The sequence below is a fragment of the Corythoichthys intestinalis genome, chromosome 18 (assembly GCF_030265065.1).
Source record: "Corythoichthys intestinalis isolate RoL2023-P3 chromosome 18, ASM3026506v1, whole genome shotgun sequence".
Taxonomy (NCBI): domain Eukaryota; kingdom Metazoa; phylum Chordata; class Actinopteri; order Syngnathiformes; family Syngnathidae; genus Corythoichthys; species Corythoichthys intestinalis.
In genome coordinates, this window is record NC_080412.1 from 34099475 (window position 1) to 34118253 (window position 18779).

Below are 18779 nucleotides of genomic sequence, written 5' to 3' on the forward strand. Positions count from 1 at the left end.
TTGACACCAGGTGCAAAATGTACATGACAGGTGTCATGTCAGACGTGACATGACAGTAGTGCTGCAACTATTAATCTATTAACTCAAGTAATTCGATTAGGGAAAAAAAGCTTTGAATCAAATTTCGCTGCTTTGAGGATTTGTTTAATTAGAGTGATGTTGTAATGGTTTGTTTTGAAAGTGTTGCATTTAGTTTTATTGATTTGGGTGGATACACTGCCCTCAAGTGGCAAGAGTAAATATGTCATAACTCGTCTATCATGGCTGAATCCAGCTGCTCCCTGTTAATACCACATATTTATGCATTCGTTATTTATTTTTTGTGGGAATATGTGTTTGAATGATTTGTTAAGAGTTTTGTAAAAAAAAAAAAAAAACATTAGCATTTTATAGCATTTAAGCTAGCGGACTTTTGCTATGAAAGTTAGCCACTCGTTCCTTTGTTGTACTTAGATCCTCATTAATTAATTTTTTCATACCGTTTGAGGCTAAGCTCAGGTATTCGAATTTAGTTTTAAATCCATTTATTGTAAAATGAAAGTGTAATTCTGCGTAGTTTAAAGACACTCAAGAATTTTATTTTGTATTCACATTTAATGCTCTTTTGAAAGCCAAAATAGCCAAAATAAATGTTATTACAGGTATAAACACTTGTTTCTTTGTTTTACATCTCCTAAAATTCTGCAATGCATTAAATGTTCATAATCCAATTACTCCATTTTTCAGAGCAACTAATCAATAGATTAATCAATTATTAATCGATAGCTGCAGCCCTGCATGACTGTGCTTTTGTCAAGAGAATGATGACCACTGTAAAGCCAATTCAACTTTACTCCGTGTGACTTCTCTTTAGAGCTTGATTTGTTCGCTATCTGTCAATTTGTGCACCCACACACTCATTGAGGACTGAATAAGTGCCTTATTGGCATTTTGCGCTTGAACGTGATCCTAAAAACTGGTGTTTGCAATATTTTGATTTCAACAATAAATATAGGGGTACAATATCGGCACTTTTCCTATAACCTCATTTGAAGTTGTTCTCTAATTTTTCACAGAATGTTTAATTTATTTGGAAAACATTGTTGGTAAATTATTAAAGCATCCAGTGGGCCATCACAATAAAATTAGCAATAATATGTTAAGTCCACAAGTACATATATCAGTATCGGTTTGATATCGGATTTTGGGAGTTGGACATTATCGGTGATCGGTTAAAAAGTCATTGTCAGATTTTAGTTACAATATATGACATTAATATTAAAAAATCATGTGTATAAATTGTTATTTTTCTTTCAAACGTTTGCCTGTAAGGTTTCAGACATTTATATACATATTTTAAAAGATATCACTGAAATAGACACGGACTGTCACTGCTCAAACACTAGCTTTTATTTATTGAACAGTTTCAAGTACTAGTTGTGAAACACATACAACCCCTAGTGGCCAAATGAAGAACTTGAGCCCTTCAGTGGCGCTTGTGTCTTGTGACCTGCTGGCACCAACTGCGAATTTCTCAAGTATTAGTGAGTCTCCTTGCTATTAAATTGAGACACTTTATCGAATGTGCGTGTTTCTTTTTGATTGACTTGACCTAAAGAGGTGCTTCTGATTTTTTTTTTTATATTATTTTGTTACACAATGAAAGTACTAGTATAAGGAGAAACTCTCTATATGTGATCTTTATTGGGAAGCACAAAGCATTTAAATTTGACTTTGAAGTTTATAGTCAAATTTATTATCGAAAAAATATACTGTGGGAAAAGAATGTGACTTTGATGCTGAATAAACTGCTAAATATTGCAACATCGCTGGCTAACATTAAAGAGTCTGCTTTGTGATGGAGACCCTTTGACTCCAATTGCCCTAATTTTTCCACTCCATGTCTCAATATGGAAACAACTTGTTAGTTGAAACCTGACATTAGGATGGATTCCTACCACGTTTTGGCTCAAGTGGGGCAGGGCTCATTTGGTCGAGTTCATAAAGGAATGAAAAGGTTTACTGGCCAAGTAAGTTTTGTTGAAATAGGCTCTTTTTTTATTTTCTTGTTAATGAATCGGCATTGCTCAATGTCATTTTCTTGTTTGTTTATCCATCAGGTGGTCGCGCTGAAGTTTATGCCAAAGATGGGACGTTCAAGTAAAGAACTGCAAAGTTTAAAGAAAGAAATCGATATTATGAGTAACCTTCAACATCCAAACATTGTGAAATTTCTTGACAGCTTTGAAACTGAAACAGAGGTGTTTTTCCTCTCACATACTGCAAAGTTTTTGTTACACTAAACTACGCTACACGGTAACTCTTTTCTACTTTTAAAAGGTTGTAGTGGTGACTGAATACGCAGAAGGTCAATTGTTTCAGATCATTGAAGCTGACGGTTCTTTACCAGAAAGTCGGGTAATTATGTGCCGCACATTTTGCAAAACATTTTTCTTTCACATACAAATTTGACTCCAAGAATGTTTTTTTGTGTAATTTATTTAAGGTTTGTGAGATTGCCTGCCAGCTGGTCTCAGCTCTGTATTATTTGCATTCCCGCCGCATTCTTCATCGAGACATGAAACCACAAAATATCCTTTTTGATAAAAATGGTGTGGTTAAACTGTGTGACTTTGGGTATGTACATATTGGACCTCGCTGCATTTTATGGGATTTTATAAATGGAATCACGTCTATTTGATTCTTTACCAGGTTTGCAAGGGCAATGAGCATTTCCACCATGGTGGTGACTTCTATTAAGGGAACACCTCTGTACATGTCACCTGAGTTAGTGGCTGAGAAGCCTTATGACCACACTGCTGACCTCTGGGCATTAGGCTGCATTCTTTATGAAATCCATACAGGGTTGCCCCCGTTCTGTGCTGATTCAATCTTCCATTTGGGTCAGCTTATTGTGAAAAACCCCATCGTATGGCCAGACAATATGAGCAGCACATGCACGGTACAAAACATTTATCCTAGGAACTCTTGTGCAATTTACACTAAGACATCATATTTTAATTTCAGAGTTTCCTGAAAGGTTTGCTCATCAAAGACCCTCAGAAACGACTGTCGTGGCCACACCTGCTGCATCATCCTTTTGTTGCCGATGGTGTTCAAGGTAATTATCGAATTGTTCAGCATGTACAGTGGGGCAAATAAGTATTTAGTCAACCATGAATTGTGCAAGTTCTCCCACTTGAAAATATTAGAGAGGCCTGTAATTGTCAACATGGGTAAACCTCAACCATGAGAGACAGAATGTGGGGGAAAAAAAACAGAAAATCACATTGTTTGATTTTTGAGGAATTTATTTGGAAATCATGGTGGAAAATAAGTATTTGGTCAATACCAAAACTTCATCTCAATACTTTGCTATGTACCCTTTGTTGGCAGTAACGGAGGCCAAACGTTTTCTGTAACTCTTCACAAACGTTTCACACACTGTTGCTGGTATTTTGACCCATTCCTCCATGCAGATCTCCTCTAGAGCAGTGATGTTTTGGGGCTGTCGTTGGGCAAAACGGACGTTCAACTCCCTCCACAGATTTTCTATGGGGTTGAGATTTGGAGACTGGCTAGGCCACTCCAGGACCTTGAAATTCTTCTTACGAAGCCACTTCTTTGTTGCCCTGGCTGTGTGTTTGGGACCATTTTCATGCTGAAAGACCCAGCCACGTCTCATCTTCAATGCCCTTGCTGATGGAAGGCTATTTTCACTCAAAATCTCTCGATACATGGCCCCATTCATTCTTTCCTTTGAACAGATCAGTCGTCCTGGTCCCTTTGCAGAAAAACAGCCCCAAAGCATGATATTTCCACCCCCATGCTTCACAGTGGGTATGGTGTTCTTCGGAAGCAATTCACTATTCTTTCTCCTCCAAACATGAGAACCTGTCTTTCTACCAAAAAGTTCTATTTTGGTTTCATCTGACCAAGTTCTATTTTGGTTTCATCTGACCGTAACACATTCTCCCAGTCCTCTTCTGGATCATCGAAATGCTCTCTAGTGAACCGCAGACGGGCCTGGACGTGTACTTTCTTCAGCAGGGTGACACGTCTGGCAGTGCAGGATCTGAGTCCCTGGCGGCGCATTGTGTTAGTGATAGTAGCCTTTGTTACTGTGGTCCCAGCTCTCTGTAGGTCATTCACTAGGTCCCCATCTGTGGTTCTGGGATTTTTGCTCACCGTTCTTGTTATCATTTTGACGCCACGGAGTGAGATCTTGCATGGAGTCCCAGATCGAGGGAGATTATCAGTGGTCTTGTATGTGTTCCATTTTCTAATAATTGCTCCCACAGTTGATTTCTTACACCAAGCGTTTTTACCTTTGGTCTTGGCCATAGTGGAGTTTGGAGTGTGACTGACTGAGTTGTGGACAGGTGTCTTTTATACCAATAATGAGTTAAAACAGATGCGTTTAATACAGGTAACGAGTGGAGCCTTAGACCTCTTTGACAGCCAGAATTCTTGCTTGTCTGTAGGTGACTATTTTCCACTCCAATTTGGAAATAAATTCTTTAAAAATCAAACAATGTGATTTTCTGGGTTTTTTTCCACATTCTGTCTCTCATGGTTGAGGTTTACCCATGTTGACAATTACAGGCCTCTCTAATCTTTTCAAGTAGGAAAACTTGCACAATTGGTGGTTGACTAAATACTTATTTGCCCCACTGTATTTGTGGGTTACTTACTAACGCTGTGGTGTGTTGGCAGTGATACCAGACGCAGATGTTTTCAATCCTCTGACAGCAACACTTGACCCAGACATGTTGGCACTGAAACTGAAACAAATGGCAGAAAAGACATCGCCAGATTCTGGAGACAACAGGATATTTCGAAAGATTCGGGAGCAAAGAAGCAAGACGAACACAAAGAATAAGGGCGAGAGTGATAAAGTCAGCCAGACATTCATTTGAAATCAACAATCTGCAATATTTGTATTGTAATCTAAATTTATTGAAATGATCATCTCTTTTACAGGGGAAAAAAGACTGGGTGCGCTCCGAAAGAGATTGTAGAGTGATACCTATTATAGATACATCTCGCCCTTTTGATTTTGTCTCAGCTAGTTCAACTTCACCACCTGCAAGTCTCCCACCACCCAACCAACCAGACAGGTTTAGCAAAAACAATTTAGCCATCTTTGTAGATCAAATGTCATACAGTGATGCCTAAGAGGGACCGCCGACCCCCTGCGAAAATCAAAAATCCGCGAAGTAGAGGGGGAGCTAACAGTGGTATGAAAAAGTATCTGAACCTGTTGGAATTCCTCACATTTCTGCATAAATGCACCATCAAATGTGATCTGATCTTTGTCAAAATTAAACAAATGAAAAAAATGCTCTAACTAAAAACACCCAAACATTTGCAGATTTTCATATTTTAATGAGGATAGTATGCAAAAATGACAGAAGGGGGAAAATAAGTAAGTGACCCATCACATTTAATATTTTGTACCCCATCCCTTGGCAGCAATAACTTCAACTTGACGCTTCCTGTAGCTACAGATAACTCTGGCTCATCTATCAGGACTAATCTTGGCTCGTTCTTCTCTACAAAACTGCTGTAGGTCAGTCAGATTCCTGGGATGTCTGGCATGAATCGCTGTCTTTAGGTCATGCCACAGCATCTCAATGGGGTTCAAGTCTGGACTTTGACTTGGCCACTCCAGAACGTGTATTTTGTTCTTCTGAAACCATTCTCAAGTTGATTTACTTCTGTGTTTTGGATCATCGTCTTGTTGCAGCATCCATTCTCTTATTAGCTTTAACTGTCTGACAGACGGCCTTAGGTTTTCCTGCAAAACATCCTGAAAAACTTTTGAATTCATTCTTCTATTAATGATTGCAAGTTGTCAGGCCCTGAGGGAGCAAAACAGCCCCAAATCATGATGCTCCCTCCACCATGCTTCACGAGGGGATGAGGTGTTGATGTTGGTGAACTGTTCCATTTTTCTTACACACGTGACGTTGTGTGTTACTCCCCAAAAATTCAACTTTGGTTTCATCAGTCCACAAAATATTTTGCCAAAACTTCTGCGGCGTGTCCAAGTGCCTTTTTGCAAACATTAAACGAGCAACAATGTTTTTTTTAGACAGCAGTGGCTTCCTCCTTGGAGTACTCCCATAAACACCATTCTTGGCCATAGTTTTATATATAGTTGATGTGTGCGCAACGATATTGGACTGTGCTAGTGGTTTCTGTAAGTCTTTAGCTGACACTCTAGGGTTCTTGTTTTTACCTCTCTGACTATTCTGCGCTGAACTCTTGATGTCATCTTTGGTGGACAGCCACTCCTTGGGAGATCCTTGGGATAATCCTTTGCATTACAATAGGGCTCTTGCACCACTCGGTGCTCGGGCCTGTAATTTATTGTTAGTGTGTTCAATGTATTTATTCAGATTTACCGTATTGGCCCGAATATAAGACAGTGTTTTTTGCATTGAAATAAGACTGAAAAAGTGGGGGTCGTCTTATATTCACGGTCTAGACATATACCCATTCATGACGCTAGGTGGCGCCAGATATCATTGAAGCGATGTGACAGATCTCAGCTACTCTGAGGTTTAACTAGTTTGCACTATTTTATTGCAATGTTTTTCCTTATTAAGATTTATTTCAAGACTACAGTTAGTTAGACATCACTTTGATGGTTAATGCAGTTATTGCAATTTTGTTGTTTTATCAAAATAGATTGGTTTATTTACATTTCAAAAATCAGAAGCCATTCATTTACGAATGTGATTACACTTTAGTTTACATATTTAAATGTTCAGATATTAAGATTTGAATGAGGCAAAATAACATGCTTTTTCTCTCAAATATATTGTTATAATCGTTTGTTTCAGATGTACTGTAACTGATTTTCTGTATAAAAATTAATTTTGTGTGTGTGTTCAAAAAATCTTTTTTCAAACTTGAGTCTTGAAAAAGAGAGGGTCGTCTTATAATCAGGGCCGTCTTATATCCGGGCCAATACGGTAATAGCTGTAGAAAGATACATATAAGACATGATTTTTCCCATTCCCCACCCCGAAGTATAATTTGGGGAAGACAAAAAAAACAAGCAATGTATGAATCAGATTTTTTCCGACGTGTTTTCTGACTCGAGTGAGGCATTAACTTGACGGACTGAACGGGACAAGTCGCATAGAAGTGGACCATTTCAAATTCGATCTGGGTCAGTGGTTTAGGTCAGTGGTCAGTGATCTGGGCTAAATTTTTCCAGAATGTGGTGGCGGTCTGAACTGCCAAGTCTCTGGAATCGGAATTCATGCAGCAAATATGTCAGCAAAGAGCGAGAGCGGCACGCAAGACTGCAGCGATATAGCTGTTCATTAGCGTTAGCACCTGGCTTGAACTCGGCTTTAACTACGCAGGAGGCCGGCTTGACCACAGTCATAAAAAATACAATGCAGAAAAGGATACTCCTGATAATGCTAGGTTTCTTACTATGTACCAAATGAGCAATATTTCAGTATTGCTTACATGACTGAGTAGGGGCAAACTGACACACACACATAGGGCTGATGGGTGTGTCATGTACGCACATTGTGTAGCTCTTTGTTTTGATGCTTCTGCACATGCGGGTCAGTTTGTTCAGCGCGTGTCAGACTGCAAATTTGTGCGCATGCGTAATACTTGAACGGGCTCAATGGACAAATGCAGTCTTAAAGGGCACACCAAAAAAACAGAGATGACAAAAAATCTAAATTGTGCAGTAAGACCTGCAGTTTGAACCTAGCCTACTCCAGTGTGACTTATAGTCCCAAAAATATGGCACATACAATCATATTGTATCATTTGCAAGCCATTTCTAACACTGTGTGTGTACTCACTGTTCACTTGCAGGGGGCTGATCAGTCAGGACTATGAACGAGAGTTCCTATCAGTAGGCGTCGGGTCAGGACTAGAGCGAAGTGGATCCAAAAGTTCAACAGTAATTATCATTGTTCCACTCAACTGGTCAAAACTGCATGACTGATATCCCCCCAAAAAACTCTTTCAGATAACTGAAAGTGAGGAATTCTGGGAGAAACTTGCTGAGGAGACTGATCCAAACCGACAAAACCAAGGATTTTCAAAATCAAAAGACAGGACTGTTATTTCTAAACTGAAATCCACCATTTTAAGGTTTAAGCAGCAGGTAATTATGTTTAGCTTTCGACCGAGCACAAAATGACATTAAATGACATTTTTTTTTTTTTTCCTTTGTATTTACTGTGTTAAGCTAAGAGATGGTGTCCTAACAGATACGTATCACATTGGCCTTACGCTGAAGGTCCTTCAGAACCTGCTTCTGACCTCTGACATTGCCACTACAAACCACATTGGCAGTGACCTTGGCTTGCCATGTTTCCTCTTTGACTTGGTTCGCAATTCTGTGGAAAGTGCGCGATTCATTCAGGTGCGAATAAGGATTTTTTTTGTTTAAGTTTTGTTAATCCTATAATCAAATCATTTGTTGGATCTTCTGACTGAGCAGCTGCCGTGGAGTCTTCAAACACTTGGAGAAATGATCGCTGCACTGCTGATCTACTGGGAGAAGAACCAGGATTGGTTAGGGGAGGAAAAAAGGTTTGATCATTGATTTTCCTTCACACTGAGTGTTGTAACATGTCTTAATGTCGCTGCCAGTCCTGCATCAACAAATCACGTCAATTGTCTGCATGCAGACCAGAAAATTTAGTGGAGCCATTCATAACCATTCTCAATCAAGAAAACCTCCATGCTTTAGCTGTGAGTGTGACCTAAATATTCTCTATGAATTATACAGTATTGGTATTATTAGTATTATTACTCATTTTGTCATTTTTTGCAAGAGAAGGATGAATAAAGTTTTAAAACTGAAGTAGAATCTGAAAGATATGCTTGTTGGTGATTTTAGTTGTCAATGATTACTACTTGGCTTATTGAACAGTTTGTGGATTTAACCAATGATGATTCTTTGTTCTCCTTTAGCCTCTGGCTGCTTCTGTTTTGTCCCTGTTTGCTAAACACAAGGTTGCTGTCAATGTTGATGTGGCCTTGCTCAGTTCCTTGTTAAAACAACAAGTATCTGCTTTAAATCAGGTATGGAACCTTTTTTCTTTTTCAAAACATCTGCTTGATTTTAACAGAGGTGGGTAGTAACATGTTGCATTTACTAGAGTAAAATTTTGAGAAAAATATACTACTTAGATTAGTTTTACCAAGCAATACGTTTTACTTGCGTAGATTTGTGAAGAAGAAACACAACGCTTGCTCCGCTACTTTGGACTACACTAGAGGCATTACATGTTCTTTCTTTTATCTACATATTGACTTTATTTTACCAGATATGCCCACCAATAATAGGTAACAATGTTTTTTCTCCATTAGAAGGTCCTCTTGCTCTTTGAATGGGTGATATTTCACTTTTCTCATCTGAATTTTAAGATTTTGGTGTATTTATTTTGGCCTACTATGGTTATGTAATAGGTTATAGCAGTGTTGCAATTGTTGTGCATATACAGTGGGGAAAATAAATATTTAGTCAACCACTAATTGAGCAAGTTCTCCCACTTGAAAATATTAGAGAGTCCTGTAATTGTCAAAATGGGTAAACCTCGACCATGAGAGACATAATGTGGGAAAAAAACAGAAAATCACATTTTTTGATTTTTAAGGAATTTATTTGCAAATCATGGTGGAAAATAAGTACTTGGTCAATACCAAAAGTTCATCTCAATACTTTGTTATGTACCCTTTGTTGGCAATAACGGAGGCCAAACGTTTTCTGTAACTCTTCACAAGTTTTTCACACACTGTTGCTGATATTTTGGCCCATTCCTCCATACAGATGTCCTTTAGAGCAGTGATGTTTTCGGGCTGTCGTTGGGCAACACGAACTTTCAACCCCCTCCACAGATTTTCTACGGGGTTGAGATCTGGAGACTGGATAGGCCACTCCAGGACCTTGAAATGCTTTTTACGAAGCCACTCCTTTGTTGCCCTGGCTGTGTGTTTGGGATCATTGTCATGCTGAAAGACCCAGCCACGTCTCCTCTTCAATGTCCTTGTTGATGGAAGGAGATTTTCCCTCAAAATCTCTCTATACATGGCCCCATTCATTCTTTCCTTTACACGGATCAGTCGTCCTGGTCCCTTTGCAGAAAAACAGCCCCAAAGCATGAGGTTTCCACCCCCATGCTTCACAGTGGGTATGGTGTTCTTTGGATGCAATTCAGTATTCACTCTCCTCCAAACACGAGAACCTGTGTTTCTAACAAAAAGTTCTATTTTGGTTTCATCTGACCATAACACATTCCCCCAGTCCTTTTCTGGATCATCCAAATGCTCTCTCGCGAACCGCAGACGGGCCTGGACGTGTACTTTCTTCAGCAGGGGGACACGTCTGTCAGTGCAGGATTTGAGTCCCCCGCGGCGCATTGTGTTACTGATGGTAGCCTTGGTTACTGCGGTCCCAGCTCTCTGTCGGTCATTCACTAGGTCCCCCCGTGTGGTTCTGGGATTTTTGCTCACTGTTCTTTTTATCATTTTGATGCCACGGGTGAGATCTTGCATGGAGCCCCAGATCGAGGGAGATTATCAGTGGTCTTGTATGTCTTCCATTTTCTAATAATTGCTCCCACAGTTGATTTCTTTACACCAAGCGTTTTACCTATTGCAGATTCAGTCTTCCCAACCTGGTGCAGGTCTACAATTTTATCTCTGGTGTCCTTCAACAGCTCTTTGGTCTTGGCCATAGTGGAGTTTGGAATGTGACTGACTGAGATTGTGGACAGGTGTGTTTTATACCGATAATGAGTTAAAACACGTGCCATTAATACAGGTAATGAGTGGAACCTCGTTAGACCTCGTTAGAAGAAGTTAGACCTCTTTGACATCCAGAAATCTTGCTTGTTTGTAGGTGTTCAAATACTTATTTTCCACTCTAATTTGGAAATAAATTCTTTAAAAATCAAACAATGTGATTATTTGGGTTTTTTTCCACATTCTCTCGCTCATGGTTGAGGTTTACCCATGTTGACAACTACAGGCCTCTCTAATCTTTTCAAGTAGGAGAACTTGCACAATTGGTGGTTGACTAAATACTTATTTGCCCCACTGTAACATTAACATTTATGCTTTCCTTATTATAGTTAGTCACCAGATAGGACAACTTAGTCAGCCATTCCTTTGTCCTGGGCCATGTGGCCCCCATGTAATCTATGTATTCTAGTCTCTGTACTATGTTGCTTTCCTGACCCATCCCATCCTCTTGTTTGCCCCTGAATAAAGAAGGCTGCCATCACAGCAGCAGGGGGAGCAGCTACCAACCTCCACAAAAGCTGCATCGACTTCCTACGTGTTCTTTTTAGCCAAGCTAGGTGTACATAAACCTAGCTTCAAATCTAACAAGCAGTGATCCTCAACCACCGGGCTGGGCACCGGCGCCGGTCTGTGGTGTATTTTCTTCCGGCCCGCAGATAAATAATGAATAATTTGTTCACGACAGCAATCTGGCCTATGCCTCTTCTTTTTTTTTTAATTCAAATAATATTTGGGCCTTAATGGAAAAAAAAAGAGAAAAATCCAACCTTCAATACAAGTGCATTTATTCAGTGGGGAAAAAATCCCACATAAAGAAGTAATTATTTGACATCAAATAATATGTGTCACAATTATTAGCACCCCTGGTGGCGCCAGACCCACTTAGAGTGTTTGGTTCCAAAAAGCTCAATCTTGGTCTCATCTGACCAAAGCACACAAGCACACGGTCCCAGTTGAAGCCTGGGACCGTGTGCTTTGGTCAGATGAGACCAAGATTGATCTTTTTGGCAACAAACACTAAGTGGGTCTGGCGTGCCACGAAAGATGCGCATGCGGAAAAGCACCTCATACCCACTGTGAAGTATGGGGGTGGTTCAGTGATGCTGTGGGGCTGTTTCGCTTCTTAAGGCCCTGGGAACCTTGTTAGGGTGCATGGCATCATGAATGCTTTGAAATACCAGGACATTTTGAATCAAAATCTGTTGCCCTCTGCCCGAAAGCTGAAGATGGGTCGTCACTGGGTCTTTCAGCAAGACAATGACCCTAAACATATGGACAAATCTACACAGAAATGGTTCACCAGACACAAAATCAAGCTCCTCCCATGGCCATCTCAGTCCCCAGACCTTGTTTTGTTGGCAAAAGGGGGTTGTACAAAGTATTAACACCAGGGGTGCTAATAATTGTGACACACATTATTTGATGTCAAATAATTATTTCTTTATGTGGGATTTTTCCCCACTGAATAAATGCACTTGTATTGAAGGTTGGATTTTTCTCTTTTTTTCCATTAAGGTCTCATATTATTTGAAAAAAAAAATATTAGAAGCAAAAAAAAAACACATCTTAACCAGGGGTGCCAATAAGTATTATGGAGGGCACTGAAGATCATTAATTTTTTAAATCAGACATTGTCAGCAGTTACTTACAATGTCAATCGTTTCTTGAGTATTCTTTCCACAAATGTTTTTTTACTTGTACTTGAGTAAATTTTCAAATGACTACTTTTACTTGAGTACTATTATTTAGAAGTAACGCTACTCTTACTTGAGTACAGGTTTAGTCTACTCTACCCACCTCTGGATTTTAATAGACACTTAATCTGATGAACGTTGGTCATTTGCTCTCTCACTACTCTAGCTCCAACTTCCACTCCCGTCAGGCTGGGGTCTCTGTGATGGCCTCTTGTCTTTACTTCTGCATACACTTTCTGAGGTCAGCCGACAAAAATGTTTGCAGAAATACAGTTTAGAGAAGTTGTAGATCTTGCAAATGGAATGGATTCATATCAATCAAGATCTCTGTTTTAAAACGTTTATACGGTTAGACTGCAGATATTTGACCCAGCAATATTAACCATTAATCACGTGTAACAGCACGGTGGTGGATTTTCATGTTTGGATCCACGTACATTTTATTATCTTTGGAAAAGGACTGGAACCTCATTAGCGTGGACGACGCCAGACATGGAATTTTGTTCGACAAACGGTAAACATTCATTATTGATGCACACTATAAATGGAAAACATGTAAATCACAAGTGTAGTTTCTTGTTTGGCGGTTTTCTTTTTCAGGACTTTATTTTCTCATGTCTGCCACACTGTTGTTCTTCTGCAATGATCCCTATTCATATGTTACACTTTTTTGTGAGAGCAAATCGACATTTGTCTACACTCTTGGCTGGGTGCTCAGCCCTGAATGGTTTGTGTTGATGATTTTGAGTTTATATTTCAGATTAAATCTAACGGTAATAATTGTAATCATTGTCTATTATTTTTCCCAGTCTCCCTTTGTTTGTCAAAGGCAATCCAGTGAAATTGGAGGATCTAACACATGAGAGTTTTATCCAGTTGAGTTGCCAGTTCCTTTGCCTTCCATTTGCTTTGGACCTGACTGCATACAACAGCTCCAGGATTCTGCAATTGTATGACAGCTGTGGTGTGGTTCAAGGGCTTCTTCAGGTTGTTATCACTGTAGACTACCTATTTTAGACCTTACTGTCTGGCACAGCAAACATACAGTGGTATGAAAAAGTATCTGAACATTTTGGAATTTCTTACATTTCTGCATAAAATCACCATCAAATGTGATCTGATCATTGTCAAAATCACACAGATGACAAAACTGTCTGCTTTAACTAATACCACCCAAACATTCATAGGTTTTCATATTTTAATGAGGATAGCATGCAAACAATGACAGAAGGGGGTAAAATAAGTAAGTGAACCCTCTGCCATGGGAGACTTAAAGAGCAATTGAAACCAATTTTTACCAAACAATTTAAGTCAGGTGTTTGCCCAATCACTGATGAGTGGTTTAAAGTTGCCCTGCCCCCTATAAAACACACACCTGGTAAGAAATGTCTTGTTGAGAAGCATGCATCATGGCTCGGTCAAAAGAGCTGTCTGAAGACCTGCGATCAAGAATTGTTGATTTGTATAAAGCTGTGAAAGGATACAAAACCATCTCTAAAAGTCTGGATGTTCATCAGTCGACAGTCAAAGAAGTTGTCAACAAATGGAGAGTTTGGCACTGTTGCTTCTCTCCCAAAGAGTGGCCGTCCACCAAAGATGACGCCAAGACTTCAGTGCAGAATACTCAGAAAGGTAAAAAAGAATGTCTGCTAAAGACTTACAGAAATCACTGGCACGGTCCAGTATCTCTGTGCACACATCAACTATATGTAAAACTATGGCCAAGAATGGTGTTCATGGGAGGACTCCACTGCCGTCTAAAAAAAACTTCACTCGTTTAATGTTCGCGAAAAGGCAACCTTGGACACTCCACAGACGTTTTGGCAAAATATTTTGTGGAGTGATGAAACCAAGGTTGAATTGTTCGGGAGTAACAAACAACGGCATGTGTGGAGGAAAGTGGAACAGGTCAGCATCATCAATACCTCATCCCCACCGTGAAGCATGGTGAAGGGAGCATCATGATTTGGGGCTGTTTTGCTCCCTCATGGCCTGGACAACTTGCAATCATTAATGGAAGAATGAATTCAAAGGTTTTGCAGGAAAACCTAAGGTCGTCTGTCAGACAGTTTAAGCTAAAAGAGGATGGATGCTACAACAAGACAATGATATAAAAAAAAAAACCAATAAAAAAACAGAAGTAAATCAACTTCAGAAAGGTTTCGGAAGAACAAAATACACGTTCTGTAGCGGCCAAGTCAAAGTCCAGACTTTTGAGATGCTGTGGCATGACCTAAAGATAGCGATTCATGTTGGACATCCCAGGATTCTGACTGAACTGCAGCAGTTTTGTAGAAAATTATGGGCCAAGATTAGTCCTGATCGATGTGCCAGACTGATCTGCAGCTACAGGAAGCATCTGGGTGAAGCTATTGCTGCCGAGGGGGGAGGGGGGCGGGCAAAATGTCAAATGTGGTGGTTCACTTATTCCCCCATCTGTCATTGATTGCATGCTATCCTCATTAAAATATAAACACCTATAAATGCTTGGGTGGTTTTATTTAAAGCAGACACTGTTTTTTCTTCTGTGTGATTTTGACAATGATCAGATCACATTTAATGGTGCAGAAATTCCAAAAGGTTCAGATACTTCTTCATACCACTGTTATTTAGTAATTTGTAGAATTATCCTTTTTATAGTTTTCTGTGTGATGGTTTTGATGTCTGTTTTCGCTTCAAATTTTTGACAGGTGATTCAAACGCTTCCTCTTTCACTAGTGGAGCTACCACTGTCACTTCTCCGCCGCTTGTTGCTGTGTGACCGTCAACGCTCTCTTTCCCGTCTCAGTAAAGATGCGAATGGCTTTTTCTCTCAATCGGGTCAGCGCATACCGAGCAGAACCGCCAGTTCTTTGCTCAATGATTTTCTGAAGCGGAATGACCTGGGAGACTCTGCTGTAGAACTTCTATCTCTGCTATACCTGCTTACCTGTTTTTACCCTAACTCTAGTTATCTTGAGCTTCACCTTGATTCTTCTGTGTTGCATCAGGCGCTCGCTCACTCCTATGATCCGATAAAAGCTGCTACTTGTAAGGTTTTGGGAAATTTGTTTCCATTCAAGTCTCCCACTCTGCCTAATATAAATCCGGACATATTTAAAAGCATGATAGATCTTCTAAAAGACTCCAATGTCTATGTGCGGCAGGCAGCTTGCTTGTCCGTTGGGAAATGGTTAGGTTATATTGCGGGGGAGGCAGGCTTTAACGTGGGTAGACCCAATCAAAGCGTAGGCAGCGCTACAGAGTCCCTCAAAGTGAAGGACAATGATGAACACAAGGGTTCAGAATGGGAGACAGGTATCACCATGGGGACAGTTGAGATGAGAAGGTGGCTTGAAGACATCAGAATGACTGGAGCCACACTGGCAGGACTGACCTCTGACCCTAATGCTCACACTCGTCTCCACGCCTGCGCTGCCCTGGGAAACCTGCTGCATGCTGTAGGGGACATTCCAGAGTTGCTGGAAGAGAGTGTGTCGAGATTACTTTTAAGAGCTGCATGCACAGATTCCCACAAGGCTGTGAGAGAAGCCGCCATTGCAACTTTAAGCTTGTATGCACAGCGGGACTCAATGCTACAGGTATGAAATGAAACCTGAAATTATGTTTTGACAGTTGTTTGTGCATTACTTGGAGACCAAACTTAATATTTTTGTGTGTTTAAGGTTCTGATATCTCTAAATGTTGAAAAAAAGCTGCTTCACGCGACCCAACACTCACCTTCGGAATGTGACTATCTTCCTCTCATCAGACAAATAAGGCAAATGAGAGAATTGTAGAAACTATGGACGTTTACACGATGTATGGAATTTGATATTAAAGCAACTCCTCTTCCACAAGATGATATTGTAAGTGCTGGTCAAATAAAACACAACATTTTATACTGACTTGGATGAATCTATCACCTAGGCATGACACAATGAAAACCTAATGCATACACTACCACTCAAAAGTTTGGGGTCTAAGCGACCCCAAACTTTTGAACCATAGTGTATATCGGAATACAGCAATACCTCTACTTATTAAGAACATCTCTACATACAGAATTTTCAGGTTAATACATGCTTAAATGGGAACTATTGCCTCTAGTTCAGAAGGAAATTTCATAATACAAAAGGCAAAAATACAGTATGACTCGTACTCAACAGTTCCCAGTGTTTACTGCACGTAACATACTTATAGCTGCTCTGCCATTGGTTTTTGTCTAGCATTCCTGGCATCCAATTGGCTAAGAAGAACCACTACTGTATGTGTATTTGTGTATCCCAGCGTCCTCTTCACACGTCCTCGTGTTTCAATGGCTTTACATTCTGGTTTCCAGCTGTTTGAACTGCTCCCCTTATGGGAGACGCTATAAGTGTTTAAAAGCCAGAACAAACAGACTGAGGAACAGTATCTGTGCTAAAGCCATCTCCACTCTGAACTGCCATAGGTAACACCAATTATCCAGCACTAATATTCATTTACTTTCAATATGCTATGTGCAATACTTACTTACGTGCAAATATCAATGCCTTCACTGTCAATCTGCTGCTACTTCGATTATTTGCACTACCTGATCATAGAACTATCTATGATATAAACAGTGAACTATCTATGATATATACAAGTATTTGATACACTGCCAATGGGAAAACCCATTGGCAGTGTATCAAATACTTGTTCTCCCCACTGTATATATGATGTATATGTTAAAAAGGCGAGTGGACACAGGCGTTCGTTGGACCACGCCGTTTATTAGCATAAGCTTCGGCAACTCCTTCACAACAAACATAAGTATCATTTAGTGAAAGCACAACAAAAATAATATTCCTATCTCTTAAAAAAAAATAATGTTCACATAAAGAAAAGCACTTCAGTCTGTAGTAATGAGGCCCTGTTCTCACACAGTTAAACAACAATGCAAAGTGAACTGGCATTCCCAATCAAAATAGCAATGCAAAATACACATATAAGTTACTCAGACTTCGGTCACTCAATTCTTATTATTGTTATTTTTATATTTATTATTATTATATTTACTTTTGATTGAAAATTTTACAAATTTTATTAAAACAAAAACATGAAGAGGGGTTTTAATATAAAATTACAATATCTTGTAACTATAACATTTATCTTTTAAGAACTACAAGTCTTTCTATCCGTGGATCCCTTTAACAGAAAGAATGTTAATAATGCCATTTGTGGATTTATTGTTATAATAAACAATTACAGTACTTATGTACAGTATGTTGTATGTATAAATCCGTCTTGTGTCTTATCTTTCCATTCCAACAATAATTTACAGAAAAATATGGCATATTTTAGAGATGGTTTGAATTGCGATTGATTACGATTAATTACGATTAATTTTTAAGCTGTGATTGACTCGATTAAAAATCTTAATCGTTTGACAGCCCTAATTTATATGTATTTAAATTTTATACTCTTATACTTGCAAGTCACTTTGACATTTTAACTTAGCTTATCCACTGTAAAGGGAGCTTCTCCACAATTTAATTGTACAACTGTATAATGACAATAAAGGGCTATTCTATTCTATTCTATTCGAGTGTATTAACTTTTACTTTTTACACTATTCTTGGTGTTTAACATTATGCACAACTCAGATTTTATGTTTATTGTGCAATAATCTTAATGTAACATGTATTTGTTATACGTTTTAATAGATTTTTATGCATTCTAAAAGATTTGTCTTAATTTGGGGGGGCTTGGAACGGATGACATGGAAAACGCGTCTCTACTTACAGAATTTTCAAGTTAAGAAACTACTTCCAGAACCACTAAATTTCGTTAGTAGAGGTACCACTGTTAAGTACTGCATACATAGCTTTGAAATGGTGCGTGTGCGACATCTAGTGGGCATTAACTGACATGTTTTTAATAGTATTTGTAGGTATTTAAAATTCACAAGTGCAGTATTCTAACAACGCCCATAATGAATATTTTCGACAAATTGTTGAAAATATATGTATAGACACCAGTTGGGTCCAAAATTTAACTGATATAAAGTTGTATTCAAAGGTTTTAGAAAATACTAGGCGCTGGTTTGTTGACAGCCTGTTGCTGGGAACGCGATCTCGGTTGCCAGTCTTAGGGCCCCGATTTTTAGTTGCCCATAAGGAGTGCCTGATTCAATTTCTCACGCTCTAAACCTAAATACATATTCCATAATCGTGAATTTCAAATAAAAAAAATTTGCAGTCTGTAGAATATAATTTGTAATAATTTTATAACATAAGACTTTACTCAAAATGCATGTTGGTGTTATCACCTGGCAGACGAACATGCATACTAGCTTTTTCCTTT

At 39.2% G+C, this 18779-nt stretch overlaps 1 protein-coding gene across 4 annotated transcripts; it reads left to right on the forward strand.

Annotated features, from left to right (window-relative positions):
- Positions 1–1459: 1459 nt before the first annotated feature.
- LOC130906072 (serine/threonine-protein kinase 36-like) lies at positions 1460–17059 on the forward strand. 4 transcript variants are annotated; one of them, XM_057819979.1, is made up of 21 exons: positions 1460–1523; positions 1908–2009; positions 2100–2240; positions 2320–2397; positions 2486–2616; positions 2692–2941; positions 3007–3100; positions 4696–4877; positions 4963–5099; positions 7834–7921; positions 7991–8128; positions 8213–8389; positions 8468–8559; positions 8658–8721; positions 8944–9054; positions 12637–12711; positions 12873–12984; positions 13071–13197; positions 13280–13457; positions 15161–16051; positions 16136–17059. In XM_057819979.1, the coding sequence occupies exons 2-21, from the start codon at positions 1926–1928 to the stop codon at positions 16247–16249; spliced, it is 3264 nt and encodes a 1087-aa protein (XP_057675962.1). In that variant the 5' UTR covers positions 1460–1523; positions 1908–1925; the 3' UTR covers positions 16250–17059. The 4 variants fall into 4 exon arrangements, with proteins under 4 accessions (XP_057675962.1, XP_057675963.1, XP_057675964.1 ...); XM_057819980.1 differs by lacking the exon at positions 1460–1523 and having other exon boundaries at positions 1661–2009; positions 4732–4877; XM_057819981.1 differs by lacking the exon at positions 1460–1523 and having other exon boundaries at positions 1662–2009; positions 8264–8389.
- Positions 17060–18779: the final 1720 nt, after the last annotated feature.